This window comes from Pogona vitticeps, chromosome 7, assembly GCF_051106095.1.
Source record: "Pogona vitticeps strain Pit_001003342236 chromosome 7, PviZW2.1, whole genome shotgun sequence".
Lineage (NCBI taxonomy): Eukaryota > Metazoa > Chordata > Lepidosauria > Squamata > Agamidae > Pogona > Pogona vitticeps.
Window position 1 is genome coordinate 17,622,025 of NC_135789.1, and position 19,080 is coordinate 17,641,104.

Sequence of the window (19,080 nt, forward strand, 5' to 3'; positions counted from 1 at the left end):
AACCCCACCCCACCCCTCTTCAGGGCGTCTCCCGCAGAGGCCACGGCTGACATCATGCACCATGGAAATGGAGGGCGCGCCACGGAAGAGATGTCGAGCGTGGGGGCCCACAGAAAACATTTAAACCATGCCTAATTAGAAGACACGCCCATGTCACACAACGGGCAGAGAAGCCTTCAAGCCCTCAGGGATGCCACTAGACTCCGGGTCCCATCCTCCTGGACCAGAGTGGCCCACCACTTGAGATGGTGAGCGTTGGTGGAATCCGACCAGAGCGGAAGGAGGGTGGCAGCTTCCTGGGTTATTGAAGAGGGATGTGCAGGCTGGGAGACTACAGTTCCCATCAACCCCTGCTGGCTAGGGATCATGGGAGTTGGGAGTCTAATGTCATTAGGGGGATACTCGCCTTTGTGGGGGGAGAAAAGGTGGCCGTTTCTAATAAAGTTCTGTGAGATATTGGCCTTGATCCCACTGAGGATTTAGGACACGTGTTTGGTGTAATAAAATACTGTACAACACAATGCAATAAAAATAAAATAAATCATGCGGGGAAATAGTTGTTAATGAATGAGTTGTTGCTGGCATTCCTGGTCACGTGCAAGTCTCACAATCCGGCTAGTGACTAGGAAATCAAGTGGCCACTCATTAATTAGCAGAAACTTGTCACCGTGATTTACGCAGCTACACTTTACACCAGCATAAATCCACAAGTTTCTGGCCATCCTTAGGACACAGGACACAGTTAGGAATTATGGGAACTGTAGTCCATCAGAATTGAGGACACACACCCAATTCCTGTATTAAGTGAAAGGGGCTTTTCAGATTTTGGACTTCGGAAGAAGGGGAAAAAATCACACTCGGCAACACGGATCTGGTCTCACGTCTCTTCAAAATCTCCAGCTTTCGGGGGCTCAGGGTAGATGAACCCCAAATGGGATAGACAGGCAAACATTTGCCACCACTGCCTTAAGCTTCAGAGAGTATCCTGCCAGAGGAAAGATTCTTCGGCAAGGGCAAAAATTCTGGGAAAGGTTGAGGGCAGAAGGGAAAGAGGAAGACTTAATGCGAGATGGACCGGCTCCCTAAAGCAGTGGTTCTTAACCTTTGTTACTAAGGTGTTTTTGAACTGCAACTCCCAGAAACCCCAGCCAGCAGAGCTGATGGTGAAGGCTTCTGGGAGTTACAGTCCAAAAACATCTGAGTAACAAAGGTTAAGAACCAGTGCCCTAAAGCAGTGGTCCCCAACCTTGGGCCTCCAGATGTTCTTGGACTACAACTCCCAGAAGCCTTCAGCACCACCTCTCCTAGCCAGGATTTCTGGGAGTTGAAGTCCAAGAACATCTGGAGGCCCAAGGTTGGGGACCACTGCCCTAAAGGACCTTTTGAGTTTGCAAGAGATGAGCAAATTGTTGAGGACAGGACATTTTCCGTCGGTCGGAGATGGCTTAACAGCACATAACAACGCTCTTCCATCCTAACAACTAGTCCAGATATCACAAAAGTACCCTCTCTGTATTTTTTCATGGACGTAGACCGCCCAGGTTGCATCTCGCCCAACAAGCCAACTTTGGCTTCCAGAAAACCGCCGGTTAGATGTGAAACTCCAAGCCCTTAATCCTTTTGGTAGGGAAAAAACAGGGTCTTGAGCCGATTAGGACGAAGGCCTGCATAGGTATAATTTGGGTTTGCTTTTTTTAAAAACAGCAACATTGATCCAATGTTAGGAGATTTTAGCTTCTCAGAACGGGCTCTGATCTGCTTGAGTTCTCAATTTCCCCCCCCACCCCGAAACACCCCATGGGTTATGTTCGTGACAAGGGGGCAGAGCCCCCCCCCAATCAAAAGTGGCGTTAGTAAGAGACGAGCAGAGCATGCCTGTTGGAAAAAGCCATTAAGAAGGAATTAGTTTCAAGGAGGGAGGGAGACGGGCATCTGGGCAGCAGCAGGAGGACTTGGGTTTATTTCTTGTTTATTTATTTATTGTCTTTTCCTTTTTTAAAGAGAAGGAATTATTTATTGAAGCGGAAGCCACACTTACCAAAGGTATCTGAGTGTAATAAAAGAAACCAGGAAAGGAAAAACAAAATAAAGGAGAGCGTGGTTATAATCCAGTTACTTTTGAAAGAAAAAACAAAAACAAAAAACCCACATACAACACAATATACACACAGACACGCAACGACACGACTGGATTCATAGAAGGTTGTGATACATAAAAGCAGAGGTTGTGATACATAGAAGTTGAGACGTGGATTTCCAAAGGGTTGCAACCAAAGCAGACCTCCGGGCAAACCAGAAAGGCATATGGAGTAGAGTTTGGGGGATCTTTTGGGACAGATCCTGACAGGGGGGCCTGCGCCCGGTTGTGCCTGTCCAGAAAGGCGGCGGCGGCGGTGGGGGGGGATTGCACCTTTTTATCCCTCTGTCTCATTCTGCATCTTGGAAAGGTTTCATTTTGCCCGCATTAAATGACAGCTATCACATCCTGTCCATTTTTTGGAGAGGGGAACACTTCTGTTTCGTTCCTGAAATGTGATGAAGACTTCTGTATGAAATCAAAAGCCTGCACCTTTCTCACAGGACAGGAAAACACGGCGAGCCCTCTAGTGCCCTTTGCTGGGGGTCAATTTGAGACCATCGGGTACCAGAGCCAGCCCAGTCTTCTCGTCCGACTCGCTATGGATGGATTGCAGTTCGTTGCCTTTAGCTCTCGTCATATGTTGGAAGGCAGCTGTGCAAAGGAGCCCCCACTTTAGGAGCCCTCAGAATGCCTGCCATGGTCCCCATCGTTTTATTTAGAACAATGCGGACTAGAAGCATGGCTTAATTTTAAGCAGAATGGGTTCATTCGCACATTTTCGACAACGGAGTTCCTGGGCTCCAACTCTGAAATCATACAACAGGCAGAGGATAAAACGCTGGAGAATTGTTGAGAGGGATGTCCAGGGGGTGTAGCGTATATATATTTAGCTGAATACAAGAAAGGTTTAATGCTGGATTAAGCAGTACACACACTCTCACAGAGAGAGAGAGGACACACAACGACACACTCGCAGACGCAGAACAGGGACACCAGAAGGGAAGCGAAAATGCCAGGCCAAAAGGGACAAATTCACAGAATCGAACACAATCGTTCTGGCAGATGGACGGATGGATAGGCGATGGATGAAACACGTCCACCCCTTCAAAGGCCTCTGCTCCGGGAACGCAGCTCAGGTACTGAGTTCGAATCCATTCTTCAGCACGGTGCATTGAACCCGGGATGTTCCGAGTACCCCAAGGGACGGCGAGACGAAAAGCCCCTTCCAGCTCCGTCATTCTGCGATTGAGTGCAATTAAGCACGAATCCAGCATTCCACGGGAGTAAAAGCATCTCTTCACATGCCCCAGGCTACCCATGTCATGACCGGGCGCACAAGGCCCACTGGGTCCGGGAAACGGCTACGGCAACAGGATTTTACCCGTGACGAAAATTAAAAACACGCACACATAACTCAACGCCAACATTTCCAAAGGAAAAAAAGCAGAAATAAGGACGGCAACGCTGCCATGTGGCCGGTGGAGGCACAGTTTTGAAAAGAAAAACAGTCATGTTGTGGGGCTCTTAAAGCAGCGGTTCCCAAACTTAGGGGTGCCAGAGGTTCTTGGACGACAACTCCCAGAAGCCTTCACACCACCAGCTGTGCTAGCAGGGTTTCTGGGAGTCGTAGTCCGAGAACATCTGGGGACTCGAGGGTTGGGAAACCCTGCCCGAGAGGCATCAAATTCCATGTAACACTGTCCCTTTTAACACATTCCTTCCAAGCTGAGGTCTGGGGGACAAGCTGTAGGAAGGAGAATTACTATTCTGTGCATAGACATCTTTCAGTGTCTGTGTGGGGGAGCTAGAAAGATAATCACAACAACAACTCGTCTGAACCACACTGCCATCTCCCCCACTCCCCAAAAACCGGGCTTCTCAAACCACAAGCCACAGCCTTCTGCGTCAGGGAAAAAAACCCCAACACCTCAGATGTTCAAATCGCAGCATTAAGCTTGCACAGCGGATAGGCAAGAAAGTAACTTCTTTTACTAGGTGCCCACATCCACACGCAAGCACCCGGCCCCGCGTGCATTTTCCGACACCGGGAGACGCTCTCGGCCCTGGGTTCCCCCGCCAGCTTGGAAGGTCCTCTTTACCTGATCTCAGCTGCTTTATCCTTCCGTTGCTCGCGCTGGGGTCAACAGGGAGGAAGTCTTTGAACCAGGCTATCTCGGGGTCAGGGTTCCCGCTGGCTGCGCACAGCATGGTAGCAGTCCGGGTGCGCTCCACCACCTTCAGCTGGGGTCCCATGTCAATGACCGGGAAGCCGGGAGGCAACTGGTCCTCTGTAAGGAAGTCAAAGAACACCAATTTAGCGGGGGGGGGGGTTTAGAATACGTGGAACTTTCAGCTGGGTGTAGAAGAGGGCAGGCATGGTTCGGAGGGAGGAAGTCTTTGGTCTCACAAAAGGTGGCATTCACACTGTACAGTTATGGCAGTTGTATACTGCTTTAACGGTTGCGGCTCCCTCTAGTCCCAACCTTGGGTATCCCAGATGTTCTCGGATGACCACGCCCAGAAATCCTGACCACCACAGCCAGTGGTCAAGGCTTCTGGGAGGTGGAGTCCAAGAACATCTGGGGGGCCCAAGGGGAGGAACCGCCACTCTCGTGAACAACCACAAAACTCTGTTTAGGGTGGCCGTCCTTCAGACTTGAGACGGGCTTCATCTTCAACTCCATTTCACTAGGTGCCTTGGGAAGCGGGGTGCTGGTGAGTTCCCCAGAGCTCCCGGCATCTCCCGAGGTCCTGTAGGATGGAACCAGGTGGTTTGAAGTGCTAGCAAAGGGATGCGCCTGCATCGTATGGAGACGTGTGCCATCTCTGTAAAGTCCCTTGGGAAGCACAGGGAAATTTCAACTCCCATGAACTCCCGGAATTCATGGGAAACTGGCCAGCCTTTGTCCCAAAAGGCAGTTCCTAGGCCAGAAAGAAAATCCCAGCCTTAAATCACTGGGGCCGGATACTGTATAAGGAAACTAATGTACCATATAATACATGCTAAGGGTTCTTGGCTCAACCATGGAAAGTAGACCGTGCATTTGTTTTAAAGGCTTACAGGAAAACTTAGAGCATATTTCTGATCCAATACAGATGAGAACAATTATTCTGCTGGACTCTAATTCCCAGAACCCCATGCGAGCTGCTTGTCTACATCAACAATTACTTATGAAGGGAGGGAGGTGTTTTTCCACAAATACTCAGCTTCAAAAATGCCATCCCTGTGAAAAATAACCCGCATTTATATTAGGAATGTTTTCTGCACCCTAAAACAAAAGCGACGTTATTTGCTGGATGTTTCTGATAACCGCCTTGAGCATTCTGAAGTTCACACCATCATAAAATCACAGAAAATCACAGAATAACTGAGTTGGACGGGGCCGCTAAGGCCATTGACTCCAAGCCCACCCCCAATCAAGGCAGGGATCCAAATCCAAGGAGCTCAGACAAGACAGTTGCCCAATTTCCTCTTGACCGCCTCCAGCGTTGGGAGCGCTCACCAGCTCCCAAGGTAAACCGGTTCCCTTGTCGTACTGCTCTAACAGTTAAGAAAGTTTTCCCTGAGATTCGGCCAAAATCTGGCTTCTTGTCTCTTGAGTCCATTGTGGTGTGTCCTGCACCCTGGGAGGATCGAGGATAAATCCTGCCCCTCCTCTGAAGGGCAGCCTTTCAAGTCTTTGAAAAGTGCTTTCATAATTCAATGCTTTCATCACCATTGGGGGGGGGGGGAATCCATTCGGATGACGAGTGTTTGAGAGGTTTTCAACGCAAAATAAAAACAGCACCTCTTTCCTTATGCCACTGATTATTTTCCAAGTGTATATACAGATATAAACACATATGTGCCCAAAGCAACATTACTGTTTTGGGTGGAGCCACCTGTCTGTTCCACCTTATTGGCTAGAAGTGACATCATCTTGCAATGTCTTTACGTTCTTTGCACGACTGGCTGACACCAACTCTGTTCTGGCCCCAACGAGCAGTTATTAATTTCTCCCACTAATTAATCAGCTGAAAGAGACCGACCCAACGAGCGACCAGCCTCCTGGACAGGAGGGGCGTTTTTTTACACACGAGCTTCTGCATGTACAGGAGGGAAAGATTTAGAGAGAGCGTGCCAGCGGTGGAACGGAGGACGACGTGAGACAGTCATTATTAACTGAGGGTTCCTAATTAAACAAAAATGTTAATCTTGCGGCACCTTGTGCTGAATTCCTCGGAGTTTAATTAAAACAACGGAGGCTGGAGGCATGCTCAGATAGGAGATGAGCTGGGGGCGGGGGCGGGGCGGGCGGGGAGGCTCCCCACAGAGGACGGTGTGTCCTGCCAACTCCAGAGGGGCCAGAAGGTGGGTGGGCGCAGGGGCGTTGACACGGCAACAGCATCATGCCCTGACTGTGGTACCTCAAGGAGGAGGATTCTACAGCACTGGAGAATGTAAAGGGCACCTGTGAGACTGGCAAACCCCAGGCCAACCCTGGCAGCCCCACCGGCTCTGGGCCACGACGGCCAGATAGATGCTCAGGCGACAAGCTACGGTGCTAGAAGTCTGACCTCAAGACACACCCATCTCAGTGGAGAGTCATGTCATGCCCAAGGACAGAGCTGGTGCACACACAGAAAATCCTCCAATTCCGAGATGAAGGGGGCACGACCCCGCTGGGGCCCCAGCGCCACCCTCCAACCAGTTCACCTGCCCCAGAGCAGGCACACCAACCACAGCTGATCGCTTGGCACAGGAAGAAGAACAGAGCCCACAAAGCCAGAGGTGGGATGGGGTGGGGTGGGCAACAAGCTCAATAAAGAGGAAGTATAAAAGGCTGAGTTTTGAAGGTCGTCGAAGGGTTTGCTCAGCTGAAGGTGTTGGTTCACTTGAAACTGTCTAGGACACTGCAATGCCTGGCAGGTGGCAGGGAGGGAGGAAGTAAAGTTGATGGAAGAAAGGAGCTGATGATGGAAGGAAGGGAGGGAGGGAGGAAAAGAAGGGAGCTAGCTGGATACCGGGGTTTCTCTCCCTTGATCCTGGAGACGGTGAATGGGGCAGGAGGGCAAGGCAGCCTTGGAGGAATGGACGGGAGAGGGCCAGAAGGGAGGCGCGAAAAGAGGAACACTGGGGAGGGGCGAAGGCCAGGGGGAGACAGCAGAGGAGTGGCGGAAGACGAACCGGCCAGGCCCTTCCTGAAAAGCAGAGGCTCATGGCGTCCCTTTCTGGCCCTTTCACGCAGCCCAGAAAAAAACAGCAGAAAGTCAAAAGGAGACCTCCGTAGGAGGAGAACCGCTCCAAAGGGTGAGAGAGCCAGAAAGGACTGGCTGGGTGGGAGAGTTTGAGGATGGCTTTTGCCCAGGTAGATGTTATCTGGAATGGGCGAGTGACTTCTGTTTGCTGGGGTTTCGTTCGGCTGTTAAATCCTGCCGGATTTACAGGCCCGACACCAGCCCGTTGCTATTTAATGCAACGATAAAAATAAAATAGCGCTGGAATCTGTGCAATTACTGATGTTGTTACTGCAAGTATTTTTAACGTTGTCTTTCAATTCTGGTTCCCGGGGCGGGAAAACCAAGAGGAGCCGGGCTTCCCCACCTCCCCAGATGTTCACGGTGGAATGCCGCAACCCACACAAGAATTGCAGCCAGGATCACCTTCAAGAACATTTAGCGCCTTCGTTGTTTGCTACGTTACACCCACACGGACCAAAAAAGAAAAAAAAAGGCAAAACAATGCAATAAAAACAAACACAGGAGTAAAAAGCTGAAAATTAGAGAGCGCTCCAGCAAGGGAAGGAACCGTAGTGATCCTCTAAAAGCTTTTCTGGGTATGGGTCAAATGCCTGGCTGTGCCCCATGGCTATGCAGTACTCAGTAGGATGGGGACCATTTTGTATTATTACTATCCGTGCTTTCCCAGTTTTATCTATCTGGGCTTTCTCAGTTTTATCTATCCCGGCTTTCCCTGTTTTATCTATCTGGGCCTTCCCAGTTCTATCTATTTATCGGTTTCTCTGTAAGTCGGACAAGAAAAAGAACCTCCTAGATTCTGGGTTTTGGAAAGAGAGAGATTTTGCGGGCTGTTGCTCCCGCAGTCTCCTGCAACAACATGCAAAACTTAGCAGTCATGTGTTGTCAACGTTGATGCAAAATCCAACAGCAATCAAGTTCCGGGGAAGAGGCCACACAACCATTTGTAGAACAGCACAATGGCGTTCTGGTGGGAATCTATACTCTGTTTGGGTTACCAGAATGTAAACCTACAAGTTGCAGAAGAGTGTGTGTCTGTGTGGTGGTGGGGAGGAATGATAGAAAGAAAGAGTCTTAATGAGCCCAACCCCAAAATGGCATTCTGAAGTTTGGCCAGAAAAACCGAACGGACCCTGCAAGTCTTGCACCCAGTCTGTTGAAGGGATAGAGCGCACCAGTGCAGCGCAAAGCCGCTCAATCATGCCAGGAATTCAAAGCTGGCCTATTTGAAGAGGCAAGAGTGTAAAGCTTGCTGGCCCTTTCATCAAATGTGCCAGTTTGGGTGCTGCAGTTGAGATGTGCATTCATTAACTGGAGCGCCACAGTAATTAGCACACAGCCTAACAAGGCCTCAAGGGAGCCCCGTGTGGTGGGGTGAGGGGGAGAAGCTAGCCATGATGCTTGCCACTGGGAGGGGGCAGCTAGTGGGGCCATGATCCTTGTCAACCAGCGCCCCTCGCCTGATTCGTGAAGTTCAGCGGAGCTGCTACGACACGGGAAACCATGTGCAGCTTCCGCACCCCAGACCCCAGCCTGCAGACATGCGCCGTACATGTGAACCCAGCGAAGCAGCCGATTTCTTCAGAGGTCAACCGGCTAACATTCCAGCCTTAAACCCTCCCAACCGAAACCCTGAGCGTTGTTTAAGAACCCACTGGTAGCATCGTTTGGTGTGGGTTTTTTAAAAGTAAAAAATGGTTTAGGGTTTTCCCCCCCTCCCCATTTACCTCTCAGGACGGTGAGTTTTGCGCTGATGGTAATTTCGGCGACGGTGTTCTGGGCCACGCACTCATAGACATTTTCGTCCCTGGGGGTGCGCAGGGGCTGGATCCGCAGGACGGCCCCCGCGCCCTCGTCAAACTCGATAGTCTGGGATGGAGGGAGGCAAAGGACAAGAAAAACTTACAAGGATATTGTGTGTGTGTGTAAGAGAGAGAGAGTAAGATGTGCTGGAAGGCTGAAGAAGGATCATCCACTTTGATACACAAAGAGGTCGACGGAAGAAGCAGAGTGGTTTTTGGGGCTTGGGTCGAGTTGAGGCCCTGCAGCTGAGTTCTTGCAAAGCAGGCAGCTCAGCTCTTGCAAAGCTTCCCTTGATTCTTATCAGAACTCAAAATTTAGAAAAATGGATTACCATCCACAGTGCAATAACAACAACAATGATGGGCCATCAAGACTATTCTGACTTCTGGAGACCCTTTTTTTCAGGGTTTTCGGAAAGAAATTTTATTTATTTATTTATTTACTAGATTTCTATCTAAATATGCAAAGTTCTGGGACATGTTAAGAGCAAGGCTTAAGAAGAGCATCTATACTGTCATCAGCCCTATTTCTTTATTTTCACAGAGATAGGCGGAGAGACAGTTTGCTTGTGGGGAAATACAGATTCGAACCCATGCTTCCTCGTCCATTCCAGCACTTTTCTCTCCCAGGTTCCATTTTGACAAGCAATGGGTTGAATTTTCTTTTCAAAACCCCACAAAACTCTACAGGCAGAACCTTGCAAACGCCGCTTACCTCAAACCGCTGAGAATTCACCTTCTTCCCCTTCTTGTTCCAGGTCACGCGAGGTTTCGGGTCCCCTGTGGCTTGGCAGACGAAGGACGCCACCCCACCGGAAACCCCGATCTGATCCACAGGAGTCTTGATAAACACCGGGGGACCTTGACCCAGAAAAAGAGGGAAAGAAAAAGAAAAAAGGATACTTAATCAATGGGATGAGCTGGCGCAGGAGATCTCGAATTGTGTCTTTCCAGCAGGAAAAGACACGATTCGAACTCTTGCCCTGGCTCCACAAACAAGTGCTCCAACCCCACTGAGTGACAGCAGGTCCCTCGGAGCTTTCTTTCCCATCTGATCAACCAAACCCATTTCTATTTCTCTTCCTTTCTGTACCTAGCCACTCTTCCTTCTACCTGTTAGGAGTTTTTGGAAACCGCTGGTGATCTACACTCTCAAGAGATTAGAGAGCATGGGAGTTTGGTGGACTACAGCTCCCATCAGCCTTGGCCAGCTGGCCCACCCTGGCTTGGCCTAATGGGCTTTGCAATAAAAAAAATGTAAAGAGTTTTTACAACCTCGCATGCTGCCGGTGGTTTGAGTGACTGGGAGGGCCCTTTTCTAGGCTGGGGTGACTGTCAATCTATCCAACACTAACCAATCATTTCCTCCTGCCTCTAAATTCAAGCAGAGCCCCGCCTCTCTGCTGAGTGTTCCTCTTCCCTCTCTTAGTCTATTGCAGTCCAGGTTGTCTGTCTGCTAGTTTGCTGTTGATCTGTTCACAACTGTAAGTAATGAAAGATTTTTATTCTTTCTACTGACACCTTATATGTCTGTTAATGAGAAACTCTGCTCACGGCCTGGGTTCAATCCCAGGTAGCCGGCTTGAGGTTCATTCAATCTTCCATCTTTCCAATTTCAGTAAATTGAATATCCAGCTCACCGGGGTGGTGGTGCAATATACAGCCTGCATAATTTGCAAACCACCCAGAGAGTGTTTTAAGTGCTATGGGGCAGTATGAAGCCAGATTTCAGTTGAATACGGTCGGGGCCAAGTGTCGTTCCTTGCGCTTCCTTTCGAAGAAACGGAGAGGCATTTCAGGGCACAGCTGGAGCTCGGTTATTTTAATATTTCACTAAATTTTCAAGCTGACGAGACGGGGGAGCGCCGCAAAAGTACAGCTTGGCACAACTGATCCCCCAGAGATGCCCAATTCAGCCTCTGCCTCCAAGCCCAGTCCACGAGACCCACTTTTTAGTGGCTTCAGAGAAGCCCCAAAGCAGGAAACTGTGGTTGTTGAACATCAGGGTGAGACGGGACTCGCCAGGAAAGACCATCACGTAGGAAGGGAGGAAGAGCCAATGTGAGATGGGCTGACACCATCAAGGAAACCACGACCTCGACTTCGCAAGAATGGAGCCATGCCGTTTGGAGATCGCTTCTCCAGAAGAGGCCGTAAGTCGGAGGCAATGGGAGGCCACGTAATGACCACAACCCCAGTAAACACCCAAATATGACATACACACAGCTAGTCTGTGATCCTGATCGCCTTCTCCTACCACCCCTCTGATCCTTGCCGCCATATTCCTAAGAAAGCGAACGAAAGGGGCAGGAGATCTGAGGGCTGGACCCCCGAGATATTCTCCCACCATCCCCTAACTGGAAAAGTAACTAGAACGTTACACAAGTCAGATTGTCCCAACTTCAGTTACCAGTGCTGATGTTGTTATGCCTCAGCTATTGCAAGAGGACACAAATTACAAGCAGGGAATGATTTGTCGGGTGTCCAGCCTGAACTCTTCTGCTCCCGGAGGGGCCCGATCCTCAGGGCCAGCAAGAAAGAGTCCTATCAGGGCATCAGGTCACCCGGTTTTGAGGGGGGGGATCCAAAGCCAAAATCTGAGAACAGTCCAATATCAAGCCGGTCTGAGAAAGAAGCTGAGGGGGGAGTCCAAGAAGCATATGATGACGGTGGTTCTCCCCCCTCCCCCCCAAAGTCTGGAGACACAAAAAGCAAGATCAGAAATCGAGAAGGACAGGAGAGCAAAAATAAAAAATAAAAACAAATCATCTCGCAAGACCAGGATGAGACTTCTCCGGCTGAGCAGCGGGGAGCCCGAGCTAGAACTCCGGCTGCAGGTGTTTGTTTGAGTGAGAGGGAAAACATGCTCCACTGTAGGACTGTTCCTCCTGTGGTCTCCTTGGGAGAAAGCACTTTCAGGAGACCCTCTGGCTTGGAAGAAACCTCTTCTCCCGAGGAGACTTCCTTCCCCCATACACACGGAGGACACAAAATTTTTCACCTAGCCAGACTCCCCCCCCCCCATAAATGCAGCATCCTTGCAAGCTGGAAAAGCTGGTCCTCTCCCCTCTTTTTTTGAAAAAAATATTTTTATTGCATTTTTTCTACTTGTATTTTTTTTCTCTGTCTCCTCTTTCAGCTGCCTTGGCACCCTGGAGTTCCAAAGGGCGTCCAGAGACTGTGGCACCGAGTGGTTCCTCCTTGAAGAAGCAGGTCTGGGCACAGGGCGTGACCCGACTCATCGGGATGTCCCAGTGGACGGCTGCCACCTTTGGGGGGGGGGAGAGAATGTTTATATGTCTTGGACTACAAATCCCATCATCCCACTTTTGGGGAGCTCAAGCTGATACACTGGCACCCTACAGATGCTTATAATATGGCTGGCCCATAAGAGAGGCCTCAAGTGGAAGGTTTGGAGGTAGAGCTAGGCTGAGCGCCGCTCACGCCTCCTGTTCCTGCCCCAGAGCAAGCTGGGAGATTTCTTTCTGGACAGGAAGCTAGGCCGAGCTAAGCTGCCCAGATGAGACCTTTCAACCCAGGTGAGCCACACTGAGGTGTCTATCAGGCAGAACACAAAATTATGGGGGTTACAATCCACAAAAATCTGAAAAGCCCATCTGTACCCATCTCATCTGCCTTGTTTCTGTTTTTTGTTTTTAAGAAGCAGCAGCAGCAGCATTTTCTTCCCAGCTGGCAAGAATAATTATGGAAACAAATGGGAAAGGATCAAATTAACCCAAAGCCGCACATCGACTCTTCCGCAAGCCAAGTCTTGCCGAAAAATCAAGTCCAGGAGGGCCTTTTCCATGTGAAATCTTTTGCCTTGGTGGGTTTAGAGGGAAGGGAAAAAAGGATGTCTCCAAATAAGTGGTGAATTCCCCCCCCCCTCCATCTTCCAGGATTAGAAATCAAGAGTGGTTGAGTGGTTCCACACCTCGTCTCTCGAACTCTGACCCGCCTCACGCCCTCAAGCGTGTTCTGTTCCTGTTGCCAGCTTCAGCACAGCGGCCACGCCAGGAACGCCTGACAAGGTTGGAACGCTCCATGCTTGGACCCACTGTGAAAGAAACTACAGTACTCTTCAAACACAGGAAGAGGCTTTGATCCATAAACCCAAACTGGTTCTAGCACTTTTTAACCCAGTGAGGAGCCGGGCTTTTGTAAACCAAACGGCTCTTGATTACCTGTTTGAAACCAAGCCACAAAATACTTCGAGGGATCAAAAGGCTTTTAAAGGTCTAAGACAGGCCCTAATGATGATGAAATAGGGGCAGATCACATCACAATATTTGTCAATAGTCCCGGAATTTCCCGCAGCACTTAGAAGTGTATGATTTCCCAGTAATATATGACGGTTCCATCACTAAAGAAAAAAATCACACTCATATAAAATGTGCAGATAAATATCTAGCTTTAATTCACTTTGTAATATGGTAATTAACATGTTGAATTGTTTAGTTTGGGGGGAAATATTAATTTAAAATTCCCAGAAATGGCCAGTAATGAATTAAAGTAGCAGGAAATATTCATTATTACGGAAAGATAACATCATTGGTGGTATCTTGTAGTTAAGAACTCCACTATTAAACTAGCACATTTTAACAGCTTCAGGGAATTTTTAAAAAATGAATTAGAGGCAATAAATTAAAATTCAGGGAATTTTGTTTTGCAAGCTTGGGATTTTAAATAAAGAAGAGAAAAGTGGAATTAAAATGTATTATAATGTACCGGTAATTATATAAACTCCCCACCACCACTACCTTATTACAACCACATGCAAGAGTTAAAACAAGGGGAGTACAGAGCACGAGAAGAATGAGGGTATGGTTTAAAAAATATCAAAATTAGACCCTTTCTTGGAAACTCACTGGATGGGACGCTGATTCCGTATTCAGAAAGAGTGTGCCCTTCAAAGAGAAAAAAAAACCTGTGTATTCTGTCACAAGCATTTTGCTATTCAGCTTGCTTATGCTCTGCAACTGGTCAAGAGAGAGACTACACAGCCTTGGATGGAGACAGAGCAATGAAACCTTTGCGTGCCTAAAGGGACAATATTTTTTTTATTTTAATTTTCTTTTCCTTGCTAGAACCACCTTTGCTTTGCCTTCAGTTTAAGCCTGGCACAAAACTTTAACTTGGGCTGCATGAAGAAAACATATGACTTTTTAGCACTGGGGCTGCTCCTCACCCCCCCCCCCCAAAGCTAGGTGAAGGATCTGTCCTACCAGGATGGTGAAACCAAACTCTGTACTGTAGCTAAGAAAATAAAAATCCAATGGGCCACCAGACTAAAACCCTGGTTCAAATGCTGGTGAAAAAAATACAAATACATGTAGGTTTCTTTAAAGAGTGCTCTTCGCGCCCACCTCGTTTCTGCTTCTGGGATGGAAAGTCCAGAGTTCAAATTCCGCTGATTAAGAAATGTAGGATTCTGCCAAGTCTTACAGTGAACCTGGCAGGGTTTTCAAAGTATATGAGATATTTTCAGGAAGGGCTTTATCGGCGCCACACCCCTGGTCAGTTTCCATGGCCAGCCTGAGATTCGAACCCAGGTCTCTGAAATCAGAGTTCAGTGCACTCTCAGCGAAAACCACCCTGGCTCAGTCATGCACTATTCTCTTAAAAATGACCCCTCTCGGAAAACGTGATGCTACCCCAGAACCCCCCAGTTCTGGACACCCAGAACGTCCGATTAGAAATGTTAACTTTTCATAATGCAGCAGGGTCAGGCTGCTCAAAATACCGGGGGGGCGGGGGAGAGGGAAATAAGGTTCACAATTCAGCCTGCGGTTTCCCAAACAGACTACAACTCCCATCTGCCTGAACCAACTTCATCAACCGGGGATGATGGGAGCTGCAGCCCAGGGCCACCTGTGGTACTGCTCCCTGCCCACCCTTAGTTAATGTTTTTTTTTTCTTTGCCTGGGTGTCTTTTGGGTGGGTGGGTGGAAGGATTTGAGGCCTCTGACGAGACTTTAACTAGACAAAAGCGAGAAAACAAAACCATGCCAGAAAAGCAACGGCAGTCATCTCCCCTAAACAAACAAAGAATAATAAAGAAAATATAAATTAAGGTCCATGAAAGCAGGGGCTCCCTTCCCCCCCCCCCCCCGGTTTCCCAAAGCAAGAAAAAGAAACACATTACTGTAAATTAAATTTATTTCATTCAGATTCACCAGGCTTTTTGGACTGTGTCATAAAAAGTCCATTAGCCGAGGAGATCAAGGTGGGGAAGAGAAGCACGCAGGAAAGCAAACACACTCAACGCTCAACACTCGCCCCCAAAGCAAGGGAAAAATTATAGATTGCTGAGAGAGAGAGACCTGCAGGCCTTTCCTCTGGCGACTCAGGTCCCTTTCAGCAGAAAAGAAAAAAACAAATAGGGAGGAAAAAGAGCACAGAAGGAATGGGGAAAGACCAGAAGGGGAGCCCCCCCAAAACATAGTCAGCCTGGGCTTGGACGACGCCCCCCCCCAATCCACGTGTGTCACCCAGCGAATCCGTCCCTGGTTTTCGGCCTCCCTTAATCCTGACGTAGCCGCCGTACGAAGGTGCAAAACGACCCCTCCTTGGGCTGCACCACACGTTTCCTTAGCTGGCTCTACCTCAAAGAGGTGCAATCGTCATCCCAGAATCTTAGAATGGCTGAGCGGGAAGGCATCCTAGAGACCATCCAGTCCAGCCCCCATCAGGGAGGCCCAGCGGGGGATTTGAAGTCCTGACCTCGGGCTCCGTAGACGGATTCCTTAACCCTTGAGCTCTTCCACGATGCCATTTGGTGCGGCACCTCCGGAACCGGCCATCAAGGGTCCGACTAAAAACCCAGAGCGGATCGGCCGCCACCGGATCCATCCGGCTCTCCGGCGCCTGCCCTCCTAATTAATCTCCTTATTGAATGCATCCTTTCTGAATTATACATTTAGGGAGAGAAATGAACAGAGAGAGCGAGAGCCAATTAGCAGCAGGGTTTATCCCCGGCAGTAATTATCTGCGTTTGGCGAGGGAAAGCGGTCCAGCGCCTGCCCGCCTGCCCTTCTTTTTCTGCCTCCCTCTGGGCAACGATCGGGACTACAGCACCCATTGCCCCAGATCCCATCTCTCTGGGGATCATGGGAGGTGTAGTCCAGAACAAGTGCTGGCTTGCACTTTGCACAGAGAGAGAGAGAGAGAGAGAGAGAAGGGAGAGCGCCAAATACTCCTCTCTCTCTCCTTGAATTCAAAAGGAGGAGAAAAAACCCTTTTAGAACCAGGAGAAATGTCTCCCCCAAGGCAGCTGAAATTTCTCTGCCAACTTCAAAGGCCAATAAATTATTCAAATATCTCCTTCATTCGCTCTCTCTCTCTCTCTCTCTCTCTCTCTCTCTCTCCTTCTCCAACTCCCCCCCCCCCCCGCAATCTATGTTCTTGAATCAATTAAAAGATTTTGGGGGGAAACAAAGCAAAAAAAAAAAAAAAAAAAGGAGAACGGGTTTGTGGGTCCCCCCCCCTCCGGAATCATACACCAGGCTGGTCCTCCCTGAAAATGCATATTCATATAGGCGCACTCCTATGTGTTTTTATACATGCAAAGTTGCCTTTTCCTTCTCCGCTCCTTTGCTCTCCCAATTAATCAATCAAACATCTCAGAGAGAGAGAGAGAAGAAAAAACACACCCTGCCAATGATTGCTTTAAATGAAAAGCAGAGCAGCAGGGAAGAGGAATAGGTTTTTAACTGATGTACGCATTTTCAGGAAGCAGCCCATTGAGGCTCTGCCAGGCACGGCAATGTTGCGGGTTCGAGTCGCCTTCAGTGGAGGGCGGCCCTGTGGAGGAAAGGCCTCTGAAAGGCCCCGTCCTCAACCGCCCTGCTCTGCTTTGGTAAACTCAAAAGTTGTGGCTTCCTCGAAGGGATCAGTCTATCTTGGATCCGGGCTTCCTCTTCTCCTGCAGCCTTCCACGTTTCCAAGCATCGCCGTCTTTTCCGAAGAGCCTCGACTTCTCAGGATGCCAAGCAAGCAGCTTTGCTATTTTTGTTTCCAGAAAAAGTTCAGGCTTGATTTGATCCAGGACTCACTTCTCTGCCTTTTCTTTCACCAAACTCTCCCTCCAGCACCATATTTAGAATGAATTAATCTGTTTTCTGCTGCCGTTCTTCGCTGCCCAGATTTCACCTCCATACAGAGTGAGAGGGAACGGAATCGTGTGGATGATCTTAGACTTGGCTATAGCGTTCCATGTGTATATAAAAAATAAACACATTTTTAGCAGAATTAAAATATTTAAAATAAATTTAGAGAGAGATAGCCCTCGGGGTATTACAGTGTACTGTTAATATGGCACTTTCTGGAAAACAGGTGGGAAAAGGTTAAAATTATTTCTTAAACTAGAGGGCAACAGGTCAGAATTTAGTAAAGGGTTCAGTTTAGATTGAAAGTCTAGAAAGGGGTTACCTTTGCACCTCTGGGACAGGTGTTCAGCATCTGCCTCTAAAAAGGAAACTGTGGTAGCTGACATTAAAGCCAGTGGTTAACAAAATGTCATTTTATAGGCTGCTAGCAAAGATGCAGCTTGTGGGGAAAATTTATGCTGTTATGCTGTTGCAATGTATATGTCTGTGGCAGTAACAAATGTATATATCTATGGCAATGGCAGGCCTCATGCTAAAACTGCAAGTCACTAGTTTCCAGTAACGGATAAATCATTGACCTGCTGTCTATTGTCTCTGGATAATGTAGTTGCAGTCTCTACACTGTTGTGTATTCAAGAACTTGTCTAACTTGTCTATGTACTCAGGAAATTATCTGTTGACCATTATCTGTCTCTGTTAACCAGCACTCTGTTTACTGATGCCTGTGTATTCAAGGAAATTAGTTACCTCTGTTGAAAATAGTATTAATTAACCAGGGCGAAAGGTAGTAGGAATCAATAAATGAGGGCGTGGAGGAGGAGAGAGAGAGATTCCCTCTGAACAGCCTGACGGCATGCTGTTGTTCCCGTCCTGAAACCACACTTGAGTATCCTGTGTCTCTTTTCCTTTCTCCTTGCTGGTTGAGGAGAAAGATCCCTGCCCTGAGGCTTCATCTGCAAGACCCCTACTTCCTCTCATCTTGCAGATCCCGACAAAATGGTGCCCTCTCTGAGGTCCATTCTCGAAGACCACCTACTCATCACGCCCGGTATGGAAGGGCTACAGCGCGCGCATGCATCCTCTGGATCCCGATGAGTAGGACTGAGGTCAACTTTCGACAATTCGCACTCATCTCGCCTGACACAGGCCCCAAGACGCGTCAATCATCCGCAAGGATCCCTCGGGTGAGTGGAATTTGTCCAGTAAGACACCTACACGTTTAGCAACATGGGAACTTCTTTATCCAATGTTCAGGAACAATTTGTAGTGTGTACTTGCCTCCAAGACACACGTAACATATTTTTCGATCCAGAATTCGAGGCTAATCTGATTAAACAACTCCCTCAAATTCTGCCTCCACTCCCTTCAGCCTCTTTGGCTTCCCTGCTGCACCCTTCGTCTCATTCTGACCAGCCTGATGAATTAAAAGCACTGCCACCTCAAGCAACTGAGATTGATAACCATCCTTCAATGGATACAACAGGTGCTTGTGCAGAAACTGGTGTCATTTCTGCCCCTCCTGTCATTGAGGGAGCAGCAGAAGCACAGAGAGATGTGCCAGCTGTTTCTGCTAGTTGTGAACTGCCCCCATCTCAAGGCATCCGCCAACTGCAAAGCAGTAACCAGGACAGTGGGATGGACTCTTTATCTGCCCCATGGCTTAACGACTGCAAGGCCTTGACAAAAGATTCCTTTTCACCAGCAGAAGGACTCATTTGCCCTAAGCCAGTGGAAATTAATGCTGGTGCATCCCCTGATGGTCCTATAATTCAGCCAATGTTTATGGGAGGAGCTGCATTTGCTACTGCTGTTCAGCAAAGCTTCATGACAACAGCTTTAACTCAAGCAGCAG

At 48.6% G+C, this 19,080-nt stretch overlaps 1 protein-coding gene across 1 annotated transcript in view; it reads right to left on the minus strand.

The window, feature by feature from the left end:
• Nucleotides 1-19,080, minus strand: part of PTPRS (protein tyrosine phosphatase receptor type S) — a 203,668-nt gene that overhangs the window by 94,176 nt on the left and 90,412 nt on the right. Inside the window, exons 4-6 of the mRNA XM_078378875.1 lie at nucleotides 9,836-9,981; nucleotides 9,046-9,187; nucleotides 4,180-4,368 (exon numbers count right to left, since the gene is read on the minus strand). Of these exons, the coding sequence (XP_078235001.1) occupies nucleotides 4,180-4,368; nucleotides 9,046-9,187; nucleotides 9,836-9,981 (477 nt within the window). The remainder of the gene's footprint in view (nucleotides 1-4,179; nucleotides 4,369-9,045; nucleotides 9,188-9,835; nucleotides 9,982-19,080) is intronic.